The sequence below is a fragment of the Bubalus bubalis genome, chromosome 10 (genome assembly GCF_019923935.1).
Source record: "Bubalus bubalis isolate 160015118507 breed Murrah chromosome 10, NDDB_SH_1, whole genome shotgun sequence".
Lineage (NCBI taxonomy): Eukaryota > Metazoa > Chordata > Mammalia > Artiodactyla > Bovidae > Bubalus > Bubalus bubalis.
The window spans coordinates 78,736,726-78,763,640 of NC_059166.1; the positions used below are offsets into that span (position 1 = coordinate 78,736,726).

Below are 26,915 nucleotides of genomic sequence, written 5' to 3' on the forward strand. Positions count from 1 at the left end.
AATGCAGGAGATGTGGGTTTGAAACCTGAGTCAGGAAGATCCCCCGGAGAAGGAAATGGCAACCCACTCCAGTATTCTTGCCTGGAAAATCCCATGGACAGAGGAACCCGGCGGGCTCCAGTCTGCGGGGTAACAAAGAGTCAGACGCGACTTAATGACTAAACAACAGCAGCAGGCTGTATATAATTTGCTGGAATGGCTGTACCAGTTTACAATCCTTGTAGCAGCTTGCATCTTCCCAACCCTAGAATTATCCAGCTTTCTGATTTTTGCCATGCTAATAGCTTTCAAATGATAGCTCATCTTAATTTGCATTTTTCTGATCTCATACAAGTTAGAGCATCTTTTTATAGTTAGTTCAATCTTGTACTTTTTGTCACTTAAATGTATATCCACTGATACATGGCTCTCTGGTTTTCAGTGTCCAGGTTGTTTATATTAAGAGGTATTTTGTCATAGCAACTAGGTTGAATCATTTGTAGCTGCCAAACTCCTAGGTTGACTGGTTTTGACCTCTGAAAGCAGCTTGATCTGTGGTCCAGATTAATGTGTTGTTGAACACAGAGGTCTTTCCAAGTTTTCACTATTATAAATGATACTGCAGTAACCATATGCTGTTCCTAGCATTTTCCTTGTTTTGAATTTTTCCTTAGGATAAGTAAGGGAAAAATTACTGAGTTATGGACATTTTTATGGCTGTTGTTACATATTGACAAATCACTTTCTAAAAGGGCTGTACTGATTTACATTGTATATCACTTATATCACCATACTAGTTAACTTCATCATTATACAGTGTCACGTAAACAAATACTTGGTTAACTATAAGGCACAACCTCATTGTTATTTGTACTATTTAATTGCAGTTAGCATTAATCATTTATTCAAGTATACATTGATGACCAATATGTTTTTATGAGTTTGGTCTATTTGTGCCTTCAGCCCATTTTTCTTTTAGTATCTTTTTATTTTTTCAAAGTCATTTTGAGAATGGGTTTTAATATACTGTAAATAACCCTATCCTCAATTCCTGAAAATGAAATCATTCACTTATATCATTTTATTCCTCAGATGACAATCCAAACAAAACACATGATAAAAAAGAGAAGAAGATGGTGGTTCAGAAGCCCCATGGTACTATGGAATACACTGTAAGTATAAACAGGTAGTACCAACGTTTGTTAATACCGCTAGATTTACATAATGTTTCTCCCTGACACATCCCGCCCCTTAGCTGCCTTCCTCTTCTGTAGCCATTAAATAGCAAAGCTTCTTAAGACCTCAGTCATTTCTCCTTTCTGTAATTTTTCCCTGAATAAACCTATTACTTGAATTACCTTTGATATGCCTGCTGCTGCTGCTAAGTCACTTCAGTAGTGTCCAACTCTGTGTGACCCCATAGACAGCAGCCCACCAGGCTCCCCCTTCCCTGGGATTCTCCAGGCAAGAACACTGGAGTGGGTTGCCATTTCCTGCTCCAGTGCATGAAAGTGAAAAGTGAAAGTGAAGTCACTCAGTCGTGTCCGACCCTTAGCATGGACTGCAGCCTACCAGGCTCCTCCGTCCATGGGATTTTCCAGGCAAGAGTACTGGAGTGGGGTACCATTGCCTTCTCCTTTGATATGCCAATGATGAGTAATTTTAGGTCTCCTTCTTAGACATGCTTTCTGACTTCCCAAACCATACGTTCAGTTGTCTACTCAACAGAGTCACTTAGACCTTCAGGCTTGGCCTTTTTTCAAGAAGCAGTGACTCCATCATCCATACATTTCTACAAACCAGACCCTCAGCCTGGACATCATCTTCCTATCACTCTCCATGTTCATTCTTCCTTTCTGTGACCATCCTGCAACTCGAGGGCAGATCCCTTCATTTGACCGTCTCATAGAATTGTGTTCTTTTGCATAATCTTTATCAGTTTAACAGTGTTGATCCACTAGTGTAATTGTTATCTTTCAATGTCTGTCTTGTGCCTTAATTCATATACCCATGGAGACAGACCAGATTCCATTTTGGTTGCCATTCTAATTCTGGTGCTTGCAGGGTATTAGACCTCCATATGGTTGAATCAGCAGATGAATGATGCAGTGCATGTGTCCATGACTGCACCTCCCCATTATGTACTCATCTCTCCCATCACACCATGAGTTTCTGGAGGCCAGCAGCTGTGCATGCTTATCCCAGGCCTGGCGCGAAGTGGGCACTGTTATAGATCTGTTTTTATTACTTTGAACTGGCATTGCTGAGGAGTGATCTCTGATTTCTAGAAAGAAATTAACTGCTGTTGCCCCTGCCCCTGTGTTTTCCTCGTGTGTATTTATTTTCTACTCATTATTTCTGTGCAATGCCTGGCTCTCTATATAAGGCAAGGAGCAAGGCCTGTCCCTCCCTGGCATTTCTTCTAGAATGATGAATCTTCTCCAAGCTTCTGTAGCATCACATTTGACAGGTTGTTGCTGAACCATGGAAAGATGCTGGGATTCTTGGCCTCCGGAGAAGAAGAATTCAATCCGGGGCCAGAGACAAGGTTTAATAAAACTTTAAGTTTTACTAAAGTATAAAGGAGATAGAGAAAGTTTCTGACATAGACATCAGAAGGAGGCAGAAAGAATACCCCCTGCTAGTCTTTAGCTGGATGTTATATAGCTACTGCTGCTGTTGCTGCTGCTAAGTCGCTTCAGTCGTGTCTGACTCTGTGCGACCCCATAGACGGCAGCCCATAGCTACTAGCAGTCTGCTAATTAAAGGAAGGAAATGTCTCAAAACTCAGAGAGTGGCACCAGGCCCCTCACCCACAAGATGCATTTTGAGATAATCTTGGCACCAGGTGAGTCATCCCGGGCCATAAAATGATTGACATGAATCTTGAAGAAAGGCAGATTCCCATACAAATATAGAATTTCAATAACATAGATTAAGAGAACAATGTATGAGTATAACACACTGGTTTGTCAAGTCGGTTCTGAGCCTTTAGGTGAACTGACTTGAAGACGGTCTGGGGTAAATGCATAGTACATTAACACAGCTTAAGACAAATATTTTGATAAGAAGAATGCATTGGTTAACTCAAGGTTTGAGAAAAGTTAAGTTCAGGTAGAACCAGGTGTCATTATGGCAACACAGTATTTTAAGAGTAACCGCTTTTTAAATTTGTATAGAGAAGGGAAAAGAAATATATCACTAGTTTGTTTCCTCCTGCTGCTTAAGAGAGAGAGAAAAAATGTCTGACACTTGCAGCCTATTTCCTCCATCTGGAGACCCCTAGCCTTCCTGCCTGTTACCCTCCCACACTGAAGGCCCTGGCACTGGCATTTCACGCTCAGTGCTCTGTGAACAGCTTTCTAGGCATCTTTCTATGGTTTATAGGCCTGGGCCTTCCCAGGAAGGATTTGGGGGTGACTATATATGTCCCATTACCACTGGCTACAATATGTTGTTGATCCCCATAACACCTAGCACCATGCCTTTACCTCCTGCAGGATCTTGGGAAAGTGTTGGATTGTTTATCACTAATAACATCATTGATTCTAAAGCCTTGTGTGTATCCTACAGTGTGACTCACAAGCACCTCCAAGGAAATGAGGAGTAGCCTTTGCTAGGAGATGCTTCACACAGGGTGTACTGAATGATGCAGTGAGCGTAAGATATCAACCCCAAATTAATTCATATAAACAGGCGATCAACTTAGTAATGCAGATCTGTCTACCTGATTGATTTATGTTATGGAGATTAGCTGGCCAGTTATTTTGTGTACTTCTCATTATTAAAAACTTTGTGTTTAGAGAACCATGACCAGAGCCGCTTACACAATTGCTTGCATTGTTCCAGTGCTGTGGATGTCAAGCGTTATGTTTAGTTTCAAACATTTAATGATATAAGTATCCCTCCCAGGTTCTGTAAGTTGGCTCTGTATGTATGTTTTATCCTTGTGCAATACCTGCAGATTGCTAAAATTTTCCTCCTTCCTGGAAGCCCCTATACATAGTATCCTCAAGTTTTTGTGTAAAAGTGTGAAGCCAGTTTATTGATCACTTGTCATATGTATCTCCATTTGGATGAAGAAACCGAGGAACAGAGAAGTTAAGCAAGTGACTCAAGGTGACACAGCTGGCAAGTGGCAGATTTGGAATTCGGGTCCAAGAGTTTGACTCAGTCTGTCTACACTATCAATCTGTGTCTTCTACTGACTCTAAACCTTGAAAAACCAGGGGTTTGAATATATTATGTAAATATGTACTACTTGAAAAAATATTTTAAAACTTTTTTGTTAACCTTTAGTACTGATGATTTTGCTCAGGGTAAGGTAGGGGCATCTGTTAAGTTTTCAGTAACTTAAAAAAAAAGTGTATGTATTTCTATCTTGTTCTAGAAGTGTTTGAGGTAGTTTTCGTGTAATCTGTAACTATGAACTTGGTTATAGTTCTGGGACAGGTATAGAACTGGGACAAGTGCATCTAGTCGGTGGGCTTTTGATAGGAGGGCAGTGAGTGGTAAGTGGAACTCTACATCTGTCTCATTTCACCTGCTTACAAACTCCTTCAGCCCCCTCAAATCTCCGCCTGTCATTCAAGGCCCGCCTGGCGGAGCCGTCGTGCTCACAGAGGTAGCCCCCAGTGTTGACCAGGGCTGTAGTTGGGAGCATCTCAGTGACAGTTGTCAGAGGGACGTTCTGCTAACAAGTTCCATCCGGTGACCCTGGACGGGGAGGCTGTCCTCGGATACTGACCTGACCAGAGGCGGCAGACTTCTTTTTGGGTGGAGCTTTTCCGCTGAGCTTTCACACCTTTTCTTTTAAATAATTTTATTTATTTTTGGCTGTGCTGGGTCTTCATTGACATGGGGGCTTTCTCTAGTTGTGGCAGGTGGAGGGCTACTCTCTAGTTGGCGGTGCGGCGGCTTCTCACCGCAGTGGCTTCTCACCGCAGTGGCTCCTCTTGTTGTGAAACACAGGCTCCGGGGCGCATGGCTTTCAGTAATTGCAGCGCGTGGGTTCCGTAGTTACGACTCCCAAACTCTAGGTCACAGGCTCCATTGTGGCACGAGGGCTTAGTTGCTCCATAGAATGTGGGGTCTTCCCAGACCAGGGATCAAACCTGTGTCTCCTCCATTGGCAGGTAGGTTCTTTACCATAGAGCCACCAGGAGAGTCCAGTTTCACATCTTCTTACAGCCCTTTTTATTCCTATTCTCCCTCTATTAGAGGACAGAGATATGAACAGCTGAGACATATCACAAATTTTATAGATTTAAAGAATAGCACTAATTTGGCTGACTGTGGGAAATTGTCATGTTAATGTCAGTGAACAATTTTCGGTAACTAATCTGAGTCCTTTTAGACTTCCATGCCTTTCACTGTATTCACTCATCAAATATTTAAATGCTTTCTATGTGTCCGGCACTGTGGGGAAAATGGTCTTTAACAGGTCACAATCCAGGAGCCTAAAGTACAGTAAAGAGACAGGCAAATAGACAGAAAAATGCAAAGAGAGAAACTAGTTCCATTTCCCCTATGAGTAGTATTATGTGTAATATTGCTTTTCTTCTTAGCTTTATATTATACCTCATAGACCCTCTACTCCACACACCTAAGTGGTGCCAGAGTAAGTTTAGAAATCTATTAGTGGACAGTGAAATTTGCAAATAAGGGAGCCCAGAAATGAATAATATTTAAGACTTTTTTGTTAAGAATTGAGAATGTATTTGCTTTTTTCATAATACATTTGGATGTCTGTGTTACTTTTTTATGGACTCATATCAAAAATAGATTAATGTGACTATCAGGAGAAAGATTTTGTCTGTCTTTTGCTTTGTGTATTGAATCTTGTTTGTTTGATTATTCTAGGCTGGAAGCCAGGACACCCTAAACTCCATAGCACTGAAATTTAACATCACTCCCAATAAATTAGTGGAACTGAATAAGCTTTTCACGCATACTATTGTTCCAGGCCAGGTAATGATTTTCTTATTGAATTTTCCTTTAGAAACGTTTTACTTTTAGAAATTTATTTTCGCCGCCAGTTTTAATGACTTGCTCTTAATGTCTCAGGACTGTCGTCATTGTTATTGTGTCTTGGTTCAGTGTCTTAGATCCGAGACTTCTGAAAGCATCCTGATGCTTATGAACTGTTCAGAGATAAATGCTTTGCAAATGATTAACACAGTTGATTTAACTATCCTTTGTGTTAATAGATGTTTCCATCAAGAAAAGTTAAGTTAGTGTAACTTTTTTCCCTGTAGAATTTCATACAGATATTCTTCAAATGTTTAATTTAGAATTGCAAGTTTCAGTTTAGTCCACTCATGGGGTATATAATAGCCATCGTTTTATTTTAAATTAGGCAAAATTTTTGTCATTTTGTCCTTCATGTGATACCATGACAAACGTAATCAATCTGGCCAAAGGTGGAGACATTCAGCAGGATTAAGAAAAGGCCACAGACACATGAAAAGACTCTCATCATTGCTAATTGTTAAAGAAATGCAAATAAAACTACAATGATGTATTACTTCACACTGGTCAAAATGGTAGCCATCAAAAAATTTACAAATAAATAAATTTTAGTGACAATGAGTTCTTTCACGGTGGATGCTGCTACATCTAAGAATAACTTCACTCAGGCAATGGTAGTATTCTTTGCATTTATTTCAAGGGTAGCAAACGAAGTCACCAGGCTATAAATTGGCCAGTTTGTACTATCATGCTTTTGGTATTTATGTCCTTGTCATAAATGAGAGAAATTAGTATACTGCCAGTACCAGGTAATTGAGGGCAAATATGAATTAAAAATTTTCAAAAATTAATACATTTTTATATCTGCAAAATTAATAGATTTGAGTCATTTTTATTGGGTTTCTTATAGTCTGGGATATTGCTGAATAATCTGTTAACTGACCCATAGCAGAGAACCTACGCATATCTTTACTAATTCAAGCTGTAGCCACTGGAACTTACTAAGATAATTGAGGGTGATTCTTTATTCTTTTACTAAGTCCATGAACATAATAGTTTATTGGTACTGGACTAAGGTCCAGTACTAATAGGAGATATAGGAACTGTCTTAATATGCCCTGTTGTCGTCATTCAGTTGCTCAATCGTGTCCAACTCTGTGACCCCATGGACTGTAGCACGCCAGGCTCCTCTGTCCTCCGCTATCTCCTGGAGTTTGCTCAAATTCATGTCCATTGAGTTGGTGATGCTATCTAACCATCTCATCTAACCATTTTAATATGCCTCCTTAAGGATAATAATACAAAAATAGGTGCCCCAAAGCTTCATTTCCTTTGACCCTTTAATAGCTATTAAACTTGGGCAAGTCACTTCCTTTTTGACCTTGATTTCATCTCTGAAATGAGGGCTTGGGCTACATTTACTCAGATGGTCCTTCTTGCCTTTACTATGCTGTGTAGCCCTCATATAGCTAAACATTTATGTGCTGTTGGTTGTCCCAAGATCTGGCTGTGCTCGTGATTTTTCTGGCAAAGATGAGGAATTAAGAAGAATGATCCAGACTCACTTCCACGTTGAAGGAGGACGTATAGTGACTGGGCTTCTCCAAGTTAACACTGTCACTTCTATCTACAGTACAATGGGCTATTTAAGCATAGGAATGATCTCTTTGATTTGACAGTTAGAATGTCAGGCAATAGAATCTCAACCTATGTTGCCTAACACTTGTCAAGAGCTCAGGTGCAAAAAGAAAATATTAATGGAGAAGTGACATCTGTTTGGAAGAAATCTGTTTCTGTCCTAGCCCAGAAACATACAATAAATAAGAGCTGTATACTAAGACCATGTAATTTTAGCCTTCTGTATATTACTTTCACGAAACTCTAACCTTTTGACATTTGCCACCGACCCATTTTGACGTTGTTACAAAGAACAGTCCTTCAAAACTGGTGATTGCATTTACTGTCAATGTGTCGTTAGGACAAAGAGTTCACTGTGAGACACTTTTTTTTTTTTTTTTTTAATGAGGCTTCGTGGGGACTACTTGTACTAGTAAGAAACTGATTTGTTTTTATTTTATGGACAGTGAATTCTGTTGATTCATGATGTCTATATCTTTCCATTGGTTGTTTGGAAACTTAGACCAAATCTAATGGCCCACTTCTTAATGAATGTTTGGTAATTTGGGAGCTCATATTTTCAGTATTATCAGTCCTCATCTTATTTCTCTTTGACGATGATTTTTCCACCTTATCTTAAGGTGTGTTTTGTTCTTGGCTCACTTTTTTTCTGGACTGAAGAGAGATTTAAAAGAACTAAAGTTAAAATTTGTCTATGACAAACCTAGACAGTGTGTTGAAAAGCAGAGACATTACTCTGCCAACAAAGATTCATATAGTCAAAGCTATGGTCTTCCCTGTGGTCACATATGATTGTGAGAGCTGGACCATAAAGAAGGCAGAAGCCAAATTGATGCCTTTAAATTGTGGTGCTGTTGAAGACTCCTGAGAGTCCCTTGGGCAGCAAAGAGATCAAACCAGTAAACCTTAAGGGAAATCAACCCTGAATACTTGTTGGAAGGACTGATGCTGAAGCTCCAGTCTGATGTGAACAGCCAACTCATTGGAAAAGTCTCTGATGCTGGAAAAGATTGAGGGCAGAAGAAGAAGAGGGCGTCAGAGGTGAGATGGCTGGATGGCATCACTGATGGAGTGGACATGAACTTGGGCAAGCTTCAGGAGATGGTGAGGGACAGGGAGTTCTGACATGCTGCAGTCCACGGGGTTGCAAAGAGTTGGACATGACTGGGCTACTGAACAACAATGTTAAAATAGAGATATGCAAAAGAATGATTTGAGTGAGCCCAGACTCTTGCATCTTCCCATACAAGAAAAGTGCTAAATTCCTTAACTTGGGATATCTGGTTTTCTTTAGCAATAATCTATTGATGTTCAAACTACCTGCCCTTTTTTGTAAAACTCCTGTATAACCTGGCTCCTCCCCTTGCTTCCTCAGAGCAGTTCTCTCAGGGTTACTTGAGATGCTGTCTCCTGGGCTGAAGTCCTAAAAATTCCTACTGAATAAAACATAACTCTAAAAAATAAATAAGTAAATAAAATAGAGATATGACTAGAATATGGGGCAGAGTGTTCAGTAACAATATTGAGCAGTTGTTACATGATTAGCTGTGAATTATGGTAGCTCAGATGGTAAAGAATCTGCCTGCAATGCAGGAGACCCTGGTTCAGTCCCTGGGTTAGGAAGATCCCCTGGAGAAGGGAATGGCAACCCATTCCAGTATTCTCACTTGGAGAATCCCATGGGCACACCATGGGGTCGAAAAGAGTTGGACATGACTGAATGACTAACACTTTCACTTTCACAGGTTTTATAACATTAGAGGTCGTTTAAAAATAGTATTTGATATAATGCAAGAATGTAGCATGTGTTGTTAAAAGAGTGTTGAATAACAGAATCATAATAGCATTTCGGGGACCAGAATATCTTGCAGAAGAAAGCAGTTTAGTGCAGTATGGGCTCGGAGGCTCAGTTGTGTCTGATTCTTTGTGGCTCCATCGACTGTGGCCCGCCAGGCTCCTCTGTCCATGGAATTCTCCAGGCAAGAATACTGGAGTGGGATGCCATTTCCTCCTCCAGGGGATCTTCCTGACTCAAGGATCGAACCTGCATCTTTTGTGTCTCCTGCATTGACAGGTGGATTCTTTACCACCAGCAGCACCAAGTTAGGGGATTTTTAGATATCCCAAACAGTGATGGAAGAGAAGGTACTGAGATTATTGATGCTGCTGTGTATAGTTTTTTCTATAAGGACTTAATGCATTCGCACTCAGGGCCTGCTTGGAGTCAGGAAGCCTGGATGCGTCCTGTTTCTTCCTGACACAGGTGCTACGTTTAGAAGTATGCCATGCTACTCTCGCCTCTATTCCCTTGTACTATCGTACCCTGCCCTGGAAGGCTCTTCCCTCCCTGTCCAAATCCTGCTGTCCACGGCTTCATTTGGACCCACCTGCTTCACATAGCCTATGCAGAATATTCCCCCACCTTTCTCTCTTCTGTGAGTACCTGCAGTATGTTCAACACTCTTTGCACTGCACACATTCCTCTTTCTGAATATTATTGCATAGATTAGTCTGGGAGACCCCAAGTAAGTCAGAAGTTCAGTGCAAGCCAATGAGGTCTTCGTCCCACACCCAGCGTGATACTGTGTGGAGAGAAACTGCTCTGAGTGCTGCCCTGGTTCTTGGGACTCACCTAGCCTTTCTTTCCCATTCTCAGGTTCTCTTTGTGCCAGATGCCAACTTTCCCTCGAGTACCTTAAGGTTATCATCATCCAGCCCTGGTGCTACTGTCTCTCCTTCATCATCAGATGCAGAATACGATAAACTGCCTGTATGTATTTCACTCTTGCACTGAAGCGCATATTTATCAGCACTGGTTTTTGAATAATTATAGAGAATAACTCACGTTATTTTTCTCAAGAGTTCATCTGAAACTCCCCTCCCTCACTGAAGAGGTGGGGTTAAAATAATTTGTCATTAGTTGAGAGAAGAAACCGGTTCACATTTAAGGTCTCAAAGGCAGAAATGCATGTCTTGTTTATGTAGAAGTTAAACTCTCAGTGAGGCCAGTAGTTTATTTGTACCACTTTTACTCCTTTTTCTACAGAATTTGAATGGGTTCAATATGAATTCTTTCATTAAAGATATTTTCTAAAGACGTGATGGGGCATTTTTATAGGTTCATATATATATGCTTTAAAAATCTTAGTTTGACTTGGGTGATTATTTTTGAAGGATGGAAGACATTTACCTTTTATAAATACTCAAGTTTAATAAAAACAAGTTGCTTATAGGAAACTTAAATAACTGAATTCATATAAATAAATAATATTTTTTTTAAGTGTTTCTATTTGTGGAAATTTTTGCTTTCTAAAGGATGCTGACTTAGCAAGAAAGGCCTTAAAACCCATCGAGAGAGTGTTATCATCCACTTCGGAAGAGGATGAGCCAGGAGTGGTAAAATTTTTGAAAATGAATTGCCGGTACTTCACTGATGGAAAGGTATATGGCTATGCAGTTTGGTTTGTTTTTTTTTTCCCCTTAGAATCTGTGGAAAACGAAACCAGTTCCAAATTACCAAAGGTAGACTACTTAAAAATATCTTACCCGAAGTTTCAGCTGCAAGATTTCACAACTGTGCATTTGTTTTTTCCACTTGGATGCCTGGCATTTTACTTATTAAGAAATAGTAACCATTGAGTGGACATGTGATTCTTTGTAATCTTGGGTTTATCACTTATATTTCAGTTCTTAGCCCATAAAGTTTCAGGGAGACAGTATAGAATGTGTTTTAACAGCAAATGCTAGAGTCAGAGTCACTGAACTTAAATTACAGCTCTTTGCCACTAGCTCTGAGACCATGGGCAAAATATTTACATTTCCTAAGCTTCCATTTTCCTCGTATGAAGTAAGAATAAAGTCGTGTCTGACTCTGTGCGACCCCATAGACGGCAGCCCACCAGGCTCCCCCGTCCCTGGGATTCTCCAGGCAAGAACACTGGAGTGGGTTGCCATTTCCTTCTCCAATGCATGAAAGTGAAAAGTGAAAGTGAAGTCGCTCAGTCGTGTCTGACTCTTAGCGACCCCATGGACTGCAGCCTACCAGGCTCCTCCATCCATGGGATTTTCCAGGCAAGAGTACTGGAGTGGGGTGCCATTGCCTTCTCCAACTAAAAGATAATTCATGATAACCAACAGGGACGTACTGTGTAGCACATGAAACTCTAGAGCTCAGTGTTATGTGGCAGCCTGGATGGGAGGTTTGGGGGAGAATGAATACATGCATGTGTGTGGCTGAGTCCCTTTGCTCTTCACCTGAAGCTATCACAACATTGTTTGTTGATTGGTTATACCCCAGTGCAAAATAAAACATTTTAAAAAATAATTAAAAACAAAAAAAGATGATTCATTTAAGGAGCTTAGCCCTTGACCTGGAAAATGCTAAGTTATCAACTTGTTTGCCACTAGAGATGCTGGTATGAAAATGTCTGTTATATAATTTTTTTAGTTTTTTGCTTGTTGGTGTTTTGTATAAAAAACAAACCTACTTTTAGTGAGCCTCTGAAGAAGGGGTAATGTTGATATAAAGCGAATTCCTGTGCTCATAGGAATGCTAGGTTCCAATGGTAGGAAAAACTTTTGCAACCAAGAATAAGTAATGTCTGAAAGGCAAAACTTTTCGCTAAGGTGATCACTAAACTCATTAAGAGTATCAAAATAAATAATTTACCTAAAGGGAGTCGTTTGTATCCTACTGTGCCTGGTAGACAATATCCCCATGTTGTCAACATTGTCTACCATGTAAACCGACAAAGTTTCAGACAAGTTCCCACCATACTACTGTTTTTTTGCTTTCTTTTTTTTTCTTTTAGGCCACACCACATGGCTTGAGGGATCTTAGTTCCCCAAGCACGAATTGAACCCAGGCCCTTAGCAGCTAAAGTACTAGGTCCTAACCACTGGAACGCCAGGGAATTTCCAACTGTTCTTTGCTTTCAGTTTCCATAGTTTGAATATATTCACTTCTGTTTGTAAAAATTTCATATTCATATTTGCTGAATGTGGGCTTTCTGAGCATCTTAGATCAAAATGTTAGGGGTGTTCTTTGACACTGAGACTGAGATAGCTACCCCCAGAGCACAGCACCATGCACTTGCTGCAGACGTGAATACATGCTGAGTGAATTGTAAAGTCCACAGTTCTCAATCAGGAAACCACCTGGGACAGCCCTTCTCATTTTACCAACAGGGAACTGGGGGATCTAGACATACATGTGAAACCCAAGATCCCTGTACTATTGAGCAGCCATGCTCGAACCAGGCTCAGCTGACGGCCACAGCAGGGCGTGTCTGTATCTCTGACTCAGCACTCCGCACCCAACGATGCAATTTCTTCAGCCTGTTTTTCCAGTAGAAGGGTTGCAGTTGTCCTGTAAGATACCGGGGTTCACGAAGTCAGTGGGATGGCAACATGAGTTCACTAAAGCTGCTATGCTGGCTGCATCTCGCCCGTAGCGACTCTGTTCTGTCTTTTTCCTCAGGGTGTGGTCGGAGGTGTCATGATTGTCACTCCTAACAACATCATGTTCGACCCTCACAAGTCCGATCCCCTGGTCATTGAAAATGGGTGTGAGGAATACGGCCTTATCTGCCCCATGGAAGAGGTCGTTTCCATCGCCCTCTACAATGATATCTCCCACATGAAGATCAAAGATGCCTTGCCATCGTAAGACACCTTTCTTTGTTTACCAGCCAAGGGAGTATTGGGAGAATTAAATGCAGTTAAAAAGTGAGGGCATTGGTGGGAGTGAGAGACTGTGTAGAGGTGAGTTTGAAGGTAGAATATTTGTGTGCTAAATTTTTAAAATAGAGAAAATGGAAATGATAAAGTCAATAATAAAGAAGAATAGAACATTCACAGATGAGAAAATAAAAAAAAACCAGCATGTAGAAATGCTGTTTCTTTGGCTTATTTTCCTGAATGCATGTTCTTAATTTATGAAAGAGTAAGTGAAGTTTCTCTGAAAGAATTTTTCTGATTATCAAGAGTTAATCAGGATTTTCTATTCGGTTTAATTGGTAAGCAGAGTTATATTCTTCTTCCACTTGTGTCTTTCCTTAATCCTTTGTGGAGAGAGATTTGAGTGGACGGTGCAGAGACAGTGCCCTGTAGCCAGACTGCCTTAAGTGCTGTGAAAGAGAATAATAGTAGTTTATTTTGTCTCTGAAGTGTAGGTGGATATTGCTTTAGTTCTGATTACTTTTGTCTTATAAAACTGAGTTTTTTGATTGAAAAAAAAGAAGCTCCCCATGAAGAAACAGCTTAAGAAGACTCAGAGAATCGATTCACTTGTAGAGCTAATGTGATTCCTTGTCATTGTGTCAGTGTGCCTAATTCTGTATACTGTGTATGTGCTAGCAGTATAAACATCTTTAGAAGCTCTCAGTGATAGGAAGCAAGAGACAGAGCATGGGTCCAACAGCAGAAAGGGAAACCAGGCCCTTGGACTCATAAAAAGAATGAAAGGAAACTAGGGAACTAACCCAGAAACAGAGTCCCTAGGGGTCTATGCCAGCAGGCTCCCCTGGGCTTCTGCAGTCCTTAGCATCTGATCCGCTAGGCCCTGCAGTGGCCTGGCCACTGAAGGAACCGTGGAAGCATGGCCACTGGGGTCTCTCTGAGTCCTGGTGGAAGTGTCTAAGTGGGAGGTTTTAGGAGGCAATACAGCAGGCCAGGCAGTTGTGCATGACAGTGCCTGGGTTTTCTGCCACTCTGTGGCTCCACGACCTTCCTGAGTAACTCAGTCTTGAGCCTCAGTTTTCTCATCTGTAAAATAGAATTAATAGTATTTTTTAGCCTACAGAGCTGTTACAAGAACTAAAAGGGTTGATATACCAAAACTCTTAGAAAACAGCCTGGTGCCTATTATGTATAGGTTGTTTATTTGAACCTTCCGTGCATCTCTGAAACTCTTCATTATTCTGTGGGAATCTTCTATTCGTGCAGATTGAGGGTTCTAATACATCTTAGTGTATGCCTCTTGTGTGGCTGGGATATATTGACGAGTGGGTCACAGCCACTGTCTCGCTGTCTGCTGGGTACAACAGGCAGACAAGAGTGGTACCTGAGCAGCACTGTAGACACAGATGTGAACACAGCATTCCATGAGAACCATGTGAGGGAGTGTCCAGCCATCGTGGAATCTTTAGATGAGGAAGAGGAAAGGGAGTGAAAGAGTTAGTTTTGAAAAGAAAGAATGAACATGGTGATGAGAGGAAAGAAGACAAGAACAGGTAAAGAAACAGTTAAGTTTGGAAGTGGATGGCCAAGCAGTTAGGGGCATTTCCTGCCCAGGGATGGCTTCTAATGGAGCAGTTCTATTGCACATCTTCAGGGTAGGATGTTAAGTGGTCCTTTAGTAATAGGGAAGATACACCCTTACAGAAAGATTTCTCTCAATGTGAGATTGTGTTTCATGGTCGAAGGCTAATGCTGAAGCTGGGGAGAGAGGGAGGAGTTGAGAATTGGCTCCTAGTGTGCTGAAATTATTTCAGAGTTGTACAGTGATTATTCCTGTGGATGCAGGGATCTAAAGATGTTTTTAGTCTAATGAAGAGTATGTGCACCAATGAGCAAAATAGAATGAGGTAGTAGAATCAGTGTCAAATGAATTTGGTACTGACCTCAGAATTCCATCAACTGTTGAAAAGTTTAAAGTAGTTTAAATTCCATTATTTAAAGTTGTATGTTAAAACAAGAAGTGCAAATTATCTGGTTGCCGTGTGCAAATAGTTGTTATTTATTTTTATTATTACAAATTTTTTTATTGGAAGATAATAAAAGTGTGTAAAACCTCTCGATCTTCACCTTCAGGCCTTATATACTTTGTTCAAGACATTTTGTAGCTCCAGCTGCCATGGAGACTAGGAAGGGAACAACTGAAGGGATTATTGGTCATCATTAGGCCCCTGGTTGAGTCTAGAAAACATTAATTAACAGCAGAGCCAGTTGACAGCACTGTGTACGTTGCCTCAGAAGAGCTTGGCAGCTGCGATACAAAAAAAAAAAAAAAAAGCAAAACAAACAAAACAGATGGCTAAATTAATCCTGGCTTGGATTAGGTAGAACAAGAAGGGAGGGGTAGATGAGAAGGTAATAGAGAAGGCTGATTAGAGTGCAGTCATATGCTTTCTTTGTGGGGGTCAAGCTAGCCAGGGAAGTAAGAGATGAGGAAGGGACTTAGGTGTTCATTGGAAGATGATTTTGCTTATCAATTTGCTCATTAAGTATGTGAAAAGCTGGGCTACTTTGTCATAGGACTGACTTTGGTCTTTCATATGCCAAATTAAATTTGGGGCCTGAAAATGGAAATTATGCTACATTATACTTGAGTCTAGGATTGAAGCATCTGTAACATCTCTTGAGATGCTCATGGTGAGCAGAACATTTTTGTGTCTGCAGGCTTCTTCCAAACAGAGATACTATCACAATTGTCTTTTAGCATATATGGTGTGTAGGGGCTCAGTAAATGATTATTGAATTGAAATGAATTATGAATTAGAGGCCTCTTAAAGCATTTATCAGAGCCTAACAGTTACATAGGCTTTTATTTTATATTGGAAAAAACCTGGATGCTCCATGCAAGTGATTTATTCAGTAACTTTGGGGAGACAGTCTTGTAACTTGAACTTCCTAGGACTTTGCTGAGTATTGTCGTAATTATTTCAAAGCCAGGATAATAACGTATTACCTGAATATGATCTAGCCTTTTTAGAAAATTTATTTCTGAAATCCAAACATGTTATTTTAAAAAAGGGTTTTATATCTGTGTTTAAATCCATATCGACAGTAAGGTAAGTAAACTATAGAGAACTTTGGAGAACATGTTTAATCAATATTTTTTGTACAATTTAAATCTGGGTAATAAAGCATCTGTCACTAAGGAAAAATACTTGACCATGTCCCAGGAAACTATGTTTCAGCTGATAAAACAGCTGCTTATTGCCATAAAGTAAAATGATAGTGTAATAAAATGAAAGAGATAAGAAATGTAAACCAATTGTTGTAAGAGCTCATTTGACTTATTTTCATAAATTTTTAAACTGTAAAATGGAGCTGGTGCTATATACCTGCAGTAATAGGGGAAATAATCGTCTTGTATCTCCTTTAGGAGTAGAAGGATGTCTCTTTTTGAAAGCGTTGGATCTTAAACCAGGAAACCAAAATTATGGTTCCATGTCAATTACTTTACGAAGCAGTTAAATGAGTAGCTACTTGGTCAATGAGCCATTCAGAAGTAATGTAGTTGGTTTATGTACTATTTTATGAAAAAAGGAAAAGCCTTGAATATCTAAGGAATTTTAGACATAGTACTAAAACATTCACTCTCCTTTGTCTTTCATGAAAATCAGAAACTTTATTTCATCATTAAAAATCTGGTGGGTGACATCTCCATGTTCATAAATGACCTCAAATACCATTCATTTGCTTCTAATAGGATATGCAAGCAACTCTCATGGTTCTTTATTTTGCCACTTTTTATGGTTGATTTTATTTTTCATTTTGAAGTCAATCTCTTGATTTTATTTCCTTGCTTTAAAGTCCTTTAAACATAAATTTAAGTTGTGGTATATTTATGTTTTGGTTTTTTGGTTGGATTTTGTTTTAGTTTTTTTTTTGCCTTTCATCCTTTTGCTTTGGGTTTTGTTTTTAACATTCCATGTGCACCCACCATTTTTCCCCCTGCAGTGACCTACCTCAGGATCTTTGTCCTCTGTACAGGCCTGGAGAATGGGAAGACCTGGCTTCAGAAAAGGATATCAACCCATTCAGTAAGTTCAAATCTCTCAATAAAGAAAAACGGCAGCAAATTGGAGAGAGAACCATCACTTCAGATTCCACATCGACAGGACCTTCAGAGAAGTCGACAGAATACATAGAAACGAAGCCCTCAGACAGCTCTGTGTCCGACAGGGTAAAGAAACTGGAATCCTCTGCAGAGGCAACCCAGCAATCTACCCCAGTAGCTAACGTCAGCAAGGAGCCTTCTGACACGCGGGCTGCGTTTGAATCTGTAGCCAAAGAAAATTCTCTTTTAGGGGAAGATGATGACTTTGTTGACTTGGAAGAACTTTCTTCTCAAACTAAAGGTGGAACGGACAAAAGAGACACCTCAAAGGAGTGCCTTTCTCTTGACCCAGAGGAACTAAGGAAGACTAAATCACGAGTAATCAGTTCTACTACGGAAATTCAGTCAGCCCTGAACTTTTCGGGAACAGAGTGTGATGCTGAACTGAAGGGAGCCCTGGACTTAGAAACCTGTGAGAAACAAGATATAATGCCAGAGGTGGACAAGCAGTCTGGGTCCCCAGAAAGCCAGGTGGAAAACACGCTGAACATACATGAAGATCTAGATAAAGTCAAACTCATTGAATATTACCTTAATAAGAACAAAGAAGGGTCACAGTTACCTGATAATGTGGAGAAGGCAGAGCTAAGCGATGGCAAAAGTACTGAGCCAGTGGGCATAGACATCACCCTTAGTAGTTCTCTTCCCCAGACAGGTGATCCCCCAATTGAGGGCAAGGAAGAGCTGGATAAAACCTGGGCAAAAGAGAGAGCATCCCTTCCGTTGCAACTGAGCTCCTCTACAGAAGAAAGTATGAATAAAGAGTATCCAGACTCCTCTTTGGAATCTACTCTGGACAACAGCTGCCAAGGTGCACAAATGGATAATAAATCTGAAATTCAGTTATGGCTATTAAAGAGAATTCAGGTACCCATTGAAGGTAAGCCATTTTTAATTTCTTTCTATTCTGTTCTATAGGCATATCTTGTTTTATTGTGCCTCACAGAAACTGCATTTTTTTTTACAAATTGAAGACCTGTGGCAACCCTGCATCAAACAAGACCATTGGCGCCCTGTTTCCAACCGTATTTGTCTACTTTATGTCTCTGTTTCACATTTTGGTCATTCTTGCAATATTTCAGACTTTTTCATTATTATATTTGTGGTGATCTGTGATCAGTGATCTTAGATATTACCCCTGAAGGTTCAGAAGGTGGTTAACAGTTTTTTAGCAATAAAGGATTCTCTAATTACATTGTACTCTTTTTTTTAGATATAATGTTATTGCACACTTAATAGACTACAATATAATATAAACAACTTTTATAGGCACTGGGAAACCAAAAAAAAAATTGTGTTACTCACTTGATTGTGATATTTGCTTTATCTTCATAGTCTGGGACCAAACCCACAATATCTCCAAGGTATGCCTGTATAGTTGCCTTACTAAAATTTGCACATGCAATAGCAAAAGTAGTACAGTTATTTGAGAACAATGCTTCCTCAATGGAGCATATCTTTATTGGTACACAGAAGGGTTTGAACTGCACAGGTCCACTTGTATACAGATTTTTTCCCAATAAATTTGAAATACAATATTGCACCATCAATAGTTGGTTGAATCTGTGGAGGAGGGATATGGAGAGACAGCTCTAAAGTTATACATGTGTTTTTAACTGCAGAAGTGTCAGCATCTCTAAACCCTGTGTTATTCAAGGGTCAATAGTAATTGGGAAGAATCAGCAGTATATGGTATCTATTTTGAACATTGAACTATGACACAGAAATCTATAATGAAAGTAGTGTGCCTTTTTTTTTTTTTAAATCTTTCAAGGGACTTTTCCATTTTCACTTTGGTTTTTGAAGGTATTTCAGTTTTAAACTGAATGGCATTGTGGTATGATGTGGTCCTCAGTACCATTCATTGATATGTATTCTTGTGGGTTGTCACAAATCTCTACTCTTTGTTGTGGTGTTGGTTTTTATCCTTATTCCTAGTTTGTAGCATCTCATGTGTGTAGACCAACGTGAAACATCCAGAACTTTCACCTTTTGTGCTTAAGAAGGTCTGAAAGATTTAGTTAGTCCTAATCTAACCTGATCATGTTATATGATATTTATGCCATATGTTTTGACTTTCCACCACTAAGAGGGGACTGGAAATTCTTTGTAAGTTGAAATATTTCAGTACCACCAATATTATTAATAATGGAGATTTTTTTTTTCCTTGTGTGATTCAGATATACTTCCTTCAAAAGAAGAGAAAAGCAAAACTCCACCCATGTTTCTGTGCATTAAAGTGGGAAAACCAATGAGGAAATCCTTTGCCACTCACACGACAGCCATGGTCCAGCAGTATGGCAAACGAAGAAAGCAACCGGAGTACTGGTTTGCTGTTCCTCGGGAGAGGTGAGTGTGGGCTAGAATAGGAAATCTGTTGGTCAAGTAGACTCTAATTGCATCTCAATTTTTAATTTAGTCTTGAAATTCTTGATTTTATTATTGAATAAGAGATTTCTCTTCATGGTACATCTTAGAATTTCTAAAAGGATTTTATTTCAGTAGCTTTCAGCTAAAGGGTGCTTTCAATATAGCAAATTTGAAGTCATTTTTGGTCCTATGTGCAGAACCACTTTCAAAACTTTCTACCCAGCTGAATTTTAAATGAAGGAAGATTGAGGTATTTTCAGGTGCCAGTAAGTAGAAGTGCTATTCTGTTGGGAATAAAGGAATATGATGGAGCAGAGCTAAACCCCAAGTGCTGCAGAAAGGCATGATTTTAATTTTAAAGTGCCTGTTATTCTTGGGGGGGGGTGGATTAAAGATTGCTTTCCCCTTATGAAATGTAACTGAAACCATCTGGGTGCGCTTGGGGAGCTACATAGACCTCTAAAGATATTTGTATTTTTTAATTGCCGAAGAAGTTTTATTGGTGATGTGACAGTCTAGGACAGCAGGGACAGTGGCATGGCATTCTTCAGCAGTGCGTCACTGAGCAGTACATCTTTATAATAGAAATATTTAGGAAATGTTATGTTTTAGAAAAGAAATTTTCTTTTGTATGTGACCGAATAAAAATTTCTTCTCAGAGGCCTTGAAACTAGTCTTCAAAATTGTTAAACACACACGTTTTTCCTTTTTCTAACTAGTCATCAAGGCATGCTTTTTGGTTAACATACCTGCCAAGAATAAATACTCAGTGAGCTTCCTTAGGCATGAATGTTTGTTTATTTAAATGAACTTTTGCCCAGATATCTCAATATTGAAGGAGTAATTTCATTTTACTTTATTTTTTGGGCCATGCCACTCAGCTTGTGGAAACTTAGTTCCTGACCAGGGATTGAACCCAGTCCACGGCTGTGGAGGAGCCAAGTCTTAACCACTGGGCCTCCAGGGAATTCCCAAGTGTGATTTCTTAATAAAGCAAAATTAAAATCCAAACACAAGTACAACTTCTGGCTGATTAGTGCCCAGAATGGTAATTCTCCTGAAGAGTTGCCTGATCTTAATAAATCATAGTTTAATGTGAAGCTAATTAATAGAATTTTAATCAAGGAATTTGCTAATATTTTTTCTGTTTGGGATACAAACTCATGTTAACATAGATGTTAAACATAATTTGTTTTATGTTTACAAGGTGTACTCACTCCTCTCCCTGTGCTTACAACCCCAGCACTGACTCCTTCAAAGTTTACAGATACTGAGGAGATACAAAGAAAATGTGTGTCTTTTGCATTTCTTCTTCTTGAAATATTTACAAATAATTTCTGACGCCCTGTGGAAAATCGGACTTCTAGAATCATATGTCATAGATGTATAATATCTTAGAGGTTTAGGCCAATTCCTGATTTTATTGGTGGAGATAACAAAGCACTGACTCTTTCAGCTATATTTAAGTTATGTGGATTCCTGGTCTATTGGGAAACCTACCTATATCATTTTCTCTCTGGAAAAATGTATTGTTTATAATATAATGAATTTAGGTTTTTTCAGTTTTATTATCTTTGAGATGTATGTGTACCAACGAATCTTACAGAGTGATTTATTTGCAGTCTCACACATCTAGTTATTTTACTGTCATTCTTTAAGCCAGAATAAGTCTGTAATGCTGAAATAGCACTTCTCTTTGACCTCACACACAAGTAGTTATTGTGAGCTTTTTTAAAGTAGGTCACTTGTTGAATTCCATTACATTGTATTTTTTAGTGTCCCTGTATTTTTTTTTTTTTTTTTTGTCTTTGGCTAGCAAATAACGTGACATACTTATCTTTCTTAAACTAATCATTAATTGACCAAATATTTTTCTGGGAAATATTATATCTCACTATGTTAATGATGTTTTTTGTGTAGATGTTGGGAAGTTTTTTTCAGTTCTTTACGTATTTCCGTCTCTACTTACCCTAAGGGAAGCCACATTTTAGTTTAAGATTGGGAAATGGAATAGAATGGAGAGCCCCAAAATAAACCCACGCTTTTATGGTCAGTTAATCTACAACAAAGGAGGCAAGAATATAGGGCAAAGACAGTTTCTTCAGTAAATGGTGATGGGAAAGCTGAATCACTTTCTTACACCACAGAGAAAAGTAAAATAGGTTAAAGGTGTAAATGCAAGACTTGAAACTCCTTCAAGAAAACATAGGCAGTAAGCTCTTTGACATCAGTCTCAGCAATATTTTTTTGGGTACGTCTTCTTAGGTGAGAGCAACAGGAGCAAAAATAAACAAAGAGGACTTCATCAAGCTTAAAAGGTGTTTGCACAGTGAAGGAAGCCATAGAGAAATGAAACAGCAGCCTACTGAAAGGGAGAAGATATTTGCAGATTATATGCCTGAGAAGGAGTTAATGTCCAAAATACGTAAAGAATTCAAATATGTAAAGAACTCATACAACTTAGTATCAAAAAAATTCCATTAAAAAGCAGGTGGAGGATCTGAGTAGACATCTTTCCAAAGAAGACATACAGATGGCCAACAGGCATGTGAAAAGATGCTCAAATCACTGATCATCAGGGAAATGCAAATCAAAATCTTGATACCTCACACCTGTCAGAATGGTTGTCCTCAAAAAGACAAGAGTTGGTGAGGATGTAGAAAAAGGGAGACCTCATGCACTATTGGTGGGAGTGCAAATTGGTGCAACCACTGTGGTAAACAGTGTGGAGGTTCAGCAAAACATTTAAAAAGGAACTACCACACAGTCTAGCAATTTCACCTCTGGGTATTTATTTGAAGAAAACAAAAGTCAAAAAGAAAGATGCACTCCCATGTTGTTGTGTTGCTGTTCAGTCGCTCAGTCATGTCCAACTCTTTGCGACCTCATGGATTACAGCACACCAGGCTTCCCTGGCCATCACCAGCTCCCAGAACTTGCTCAAACTCATGTCCATTGAGTTGGTAATGCCATCCAACCATCTCATCCTCTGTCGTCCCCTGCTCTTCCTGCCTTCTGTATTTCCCAGCATCAAGGTCTTTTCCCACGAGTAGGCTCTTCACATCAGATGGCCAAAGCGTTGGAGCTTCAGCCTCAGCATCAGTCCTTCCAATGAGTATTCAGGGTTGATTTCCTATAGGATGGACTGGTTTGATCTCCTTGCAGTCCAAGGGACTCTCAAGAGTCTTCTTCAACAACACAGTTCAGAGGCATCAATTCTTTAGCGCTCAGCCTTCCTTATGGTCCAGCTCTTACATCCATACATGACTACTGGAAAAACCATAGCTTTGAGTAGACAGACATTTGTTGGCAAGGTAATATCTCTGCTTTTTAATACGCTGTCTAGATTTGTCATAGCTTTTCTTCCAAGGAGCAAGCGTCTTTTAATTTCATGGCTGAAGTCACCATCCATAGTAATTTTGGAGCCCAAGAAAATAAAGTCTGTCACCGTTTCCTGAATGGGGAGAGAGTAGCCATTCCTGATTCTCATGGACCCAGCAGATGGAGAGTAGTCTGGAGCACTGACTGGCATGCTAGGACCACCCAGCCCATTCCAGTGCTGCTATCATCTGGGGCAAAGGTGCCAATGCTGGGAATAGGGAGAGCATACATTCAGAGGAACTGAGCCAGCTCATACCTGCTCCAGTACCTTGTGACCTGACACTGCACCCAGTGAGACAGCATCAGCCACTAGGCACAGGGGAGACCCCAGCTCACACCTGGTTCTGGCTGTGTCTCCTCCATCACCAGCTCCACCTCCCACCAAAGTGAGAGCTGCCTGGACACCTGGCACAGGCAGACTGTATCAGAATGCTCCTACACAAGGGCAGCCCTTCAAGACCTGGATAGCTAACCATTAAACCCTAATTTCATAGAAAGTGAAAGTGAAGTTGCTCAGTCGTGTCCAACTCTTTGTGACCCCATGGACCGTAGCCTACCAGGTTTCTCTGCCCGTGGGATTTTTCAGGCAAGAGTACTGGAGTGGGTTGCCATTGCCTTCTCCAGGAGATCTTCCTGACCCAGGGATTGAACGTGGGTCTCCCACATTGTAGGCAGACGCTTTACCATCTGAGCCACCAGGGAAGCTCAGAGACAATTGTTTCAAACAAAAGAACAAGAAAACTCCCTCAAAAAAAAACCTTAATAAAACAAAGATAAATAATTTACCAGATAAAGAGTTCAAAACATTAATAATAAGAATGCTAACTGAACTAGGGAAGAGAATAGATGAACAGAATGAGAATTTTAATAAGGAACTTGAAAACAAAAGCCAGTCAGAACTGAAGATAGTAACTGAAATAGAAAACACACTAGAAGGAATTAACGGCACACACGGTGATAGAGAACACATGAGCAATCTGGAAGATTAGAATAATGAAAATCACCCAATCAGAACAGTAAAAAGAAAAAAATGAACAATTTAAGGGACCTTTGGGACGACATCAGGCATACTAACATCCTCTTTATATGGGTCCCAGAAGGAGAAGACAGAGGAAAGGGTTAAAACTGTATTTGATAAAATTATGACTGAAAACTTTCCAGACCTGAAGGAGAGAAACATATATCCATATACCAGGTACAGGAAGCAGAAGAGTCTCAAAGGAGTCTCAAATAAACCCATAGAAATCCACCCCAACACACCATAATTAAAATGGCAAAACTTAGAGAATTCTAAAGGCAACAAGAAGAAAAGTCATGTACAAGGGAATCCCCATAAGGCTATCAAATGAATTCTCTGCAGAAACTTTGCAAGCCAGAAGAGAGTAGCATGTTAAATTTGAAGTGCTAGAAGAGAAAAACCTATTCAACCAAGAGTGTTCTACCTGACAAGACTGTCATTCAGAATAGGAGAGATAAAGAACTTCTCAGAGAAGCAAAAACTAAGAGAGTTCATAAACACTATACCAACTCGTTAAAAGCAATGTCGAAGGGTCTTCTCTAAGTGGAAAAGAGTAGGCTCCAAACTCCAATAAGAATTTATAGGAAAGGAAAAAGCCCACTAGTAAAGGCAAGTATATAGTAAAGGCTGTGGATCAACCACTTACATGAGCCAGTATGAAGATTAAAGGAGAAAAAAATTGAAAAATCTTAACTGTAACTATAGCTAACAGTTAAGGGAAAAACAAGAGAAGATGTAAGATGTCAAATATGACATCAAAACACAAAATGCCAGGGAGGTGGTGGTAAAGATGCAGATCTTTTAGCATGTGTTGAAACTTAATGACTATCTAGAGCCTTAATATAGATTGTATTCCAAACATTTGGATACTCTTCTATAGAAAAAATACATTTGTCTTTTTTCTTCTACTGAGATTATTTCCTTTCTTAGAAAGAACCAATAATTCCTATTCAAATTAAAAATGTTATCTTTTTTTTTCAATTATTTATGGCCTCTTAACCTCTGAAATATTTCATAATAATTGATTTCATATTATTTAGCTTTAGCAGGAATTATGTAGAATTGGCCAAATCATGTATAAATGTTTAATTCATCAATCCAGGAGGAAGTAACTGGTAAGTGTGATTTGTGTAATAAGTAGGCTAATAAGAAAGGGAAAAGGAGAAAGGGAGAGCCCATGAGTATTTTTCAGTCAGTTCAGTCACTCAGTCATGTTCGACTCTTTGTGACCCTGTGGACCTCAGCACGCCAGGCTTCTCTGTCCATCACCAACTCCCAGAGCTTACTCAAACTCATGTCCATTGAGTTGGTGATGCCATTCAACCATCTCATCCTCTGTCATCCCCTTCTCCTCCCGCCTTCAATCTTTCCCAGCATCAGAGTCTTTTCAGATGAGTCAGTTCTTCACATCAGGTGGCCAAGGTATTGGACCTTGAGCATCAGTCCACTATACTTATTTTATCTACACTACCACTGTGTACAATTGAGTGTGCAACCTTCTTTGTTTTCCCTGCCTCCATGACAGGAGACGGCAGGAGACTCGTGTTCGATCCCTGAGTTGGGAAGGTTGCCTGAAGGAGGGCATGACAGCCCACTCCAGTGTTATTGCTGGAAAAATTCCGTGGACAGAGGAGCCTAGTGGGCTATGGTTCATGGGATCACAAAGAGTTGGACATGACTGAAGCGACCAAGCACACGTGCATACTTTATGTAGTATTTAGAAGAATATAAAAAAGCAAAAGGAAAAAAAAAGCTCATAATTTTGTTACACAAAGCTGACTACAGTTTATCTTTGTTTTTGTAGCCTTTCAACCTTTTTTCTATGCGTGCATTAATGTAGCAAGTCTATATGTACACAAATACACAGTATACACTTACACACTATTTTGTAAACTGCTTTTACTTCTCTGCCATTAAATATCCTATCTGCATTTAGTAAGCATGCATTACTTTTGTTAATGAGATATAAAATTTTAAAAATTGATTCTTCTATTAAATTCACTTTACAGTGGGAAGATAATCCAAGTCCTAAGGACCCTCATGAAGACTAAGAAAAATGCTCTTAACATTTTCCTTAGAGAAAACAGAGTGAATTAAAGGAATCACAGACTGACCTAGTTTTACACCATGAAATCTTGAACCATAGTTAATGCTGCATTTTCTGATCAAAAGTCATCTTTTGCTTGCTTTTAAGGGTATCAGAGCTAAACTGAAATCTTTAATAATGGTCAGTTCCCAAAAGACCATAGTTCTCAATAGTCTTTACTATACTTTTTGGAGGAGGAAATGGCAACCCACTCCAGTGTTCTTGCCTGGAGAATCCCATGGACAGAGGAGCCTGGTGGGCTGCCGTCTATGGGGTTGCACAGAGTCGGACACGACTTAAGCGACTTAGCAGCAGCAGCAGCAGAACAATCTAGGCTCTACTTAGCCAAACCAGGTATATTTCAGAATACAAACCTGGTGATTTTTATGTCATATTGTAGTCTTATAATAATGTTTTAAGATAAGCATATCACTAATTAAGAAAAAATTCAAAAAGAGCTCCAAAATAATTCCTAAAGGAATTATCTTTCTCTCTTTGTATTAACACAAGTTCTAACTTTGGGGAACCTACTGAAAAAAAGTAAGCTATAGGATAATTAGGTTGCTTATGTAAACATTCTCACTTTATTTTTTTAATACTTCCAAATGTTTTGAAGTGGTCTTGCT

At 39.5% G+C, this 26,915-nt stretch overlaps 1 protein-coding gene across 5 annotated transcripts in view; it reads left to right on the forward strand.

Moving 5' to 3' along the window:
* Positions 1-26,915, forward strand: part of NCOA7 (nuclear receptor coactivator 7) — a 159,023-nt gene that overhangs the window by 99,194 nt on the left and 32,914 nt on the right. For 4 of the 5 annotated variants that reach the window (XM_006042573.4, XM_006042572.4, XM_006042575.4 and 1 more), the window contains 7 exons: positions 1,072-1,151; positions 5,842-5,949; positions 10,244-10,357; positions 10,903-11,028; positions 13,067-13,251; positions 17,275-18,314; positions 19,615-19,783. In XM_006042573.4, coding sequence (XP_006042635.4) covers positions 1,072-1,151; positions 5,842-5,949; positions 10,244-10,357; positions 10,903-11,028; positions 13,067-13,251; positions 17,275-18,314; positions 19,615-19,783 — 1,822 coding nt within the window. The remainder of the gene's footprint in view (positions 1-1,071; positions 1,152-5,841; positions 5,950-10,243; positions 10,358-10,902; positions 11,029-13,066; positions 13,252-17,274; positions 18,315-19,614; positions 19,784-26,915) is intronic. The other variant, XM_006042574.4, reaches the window with a different exon arrangement.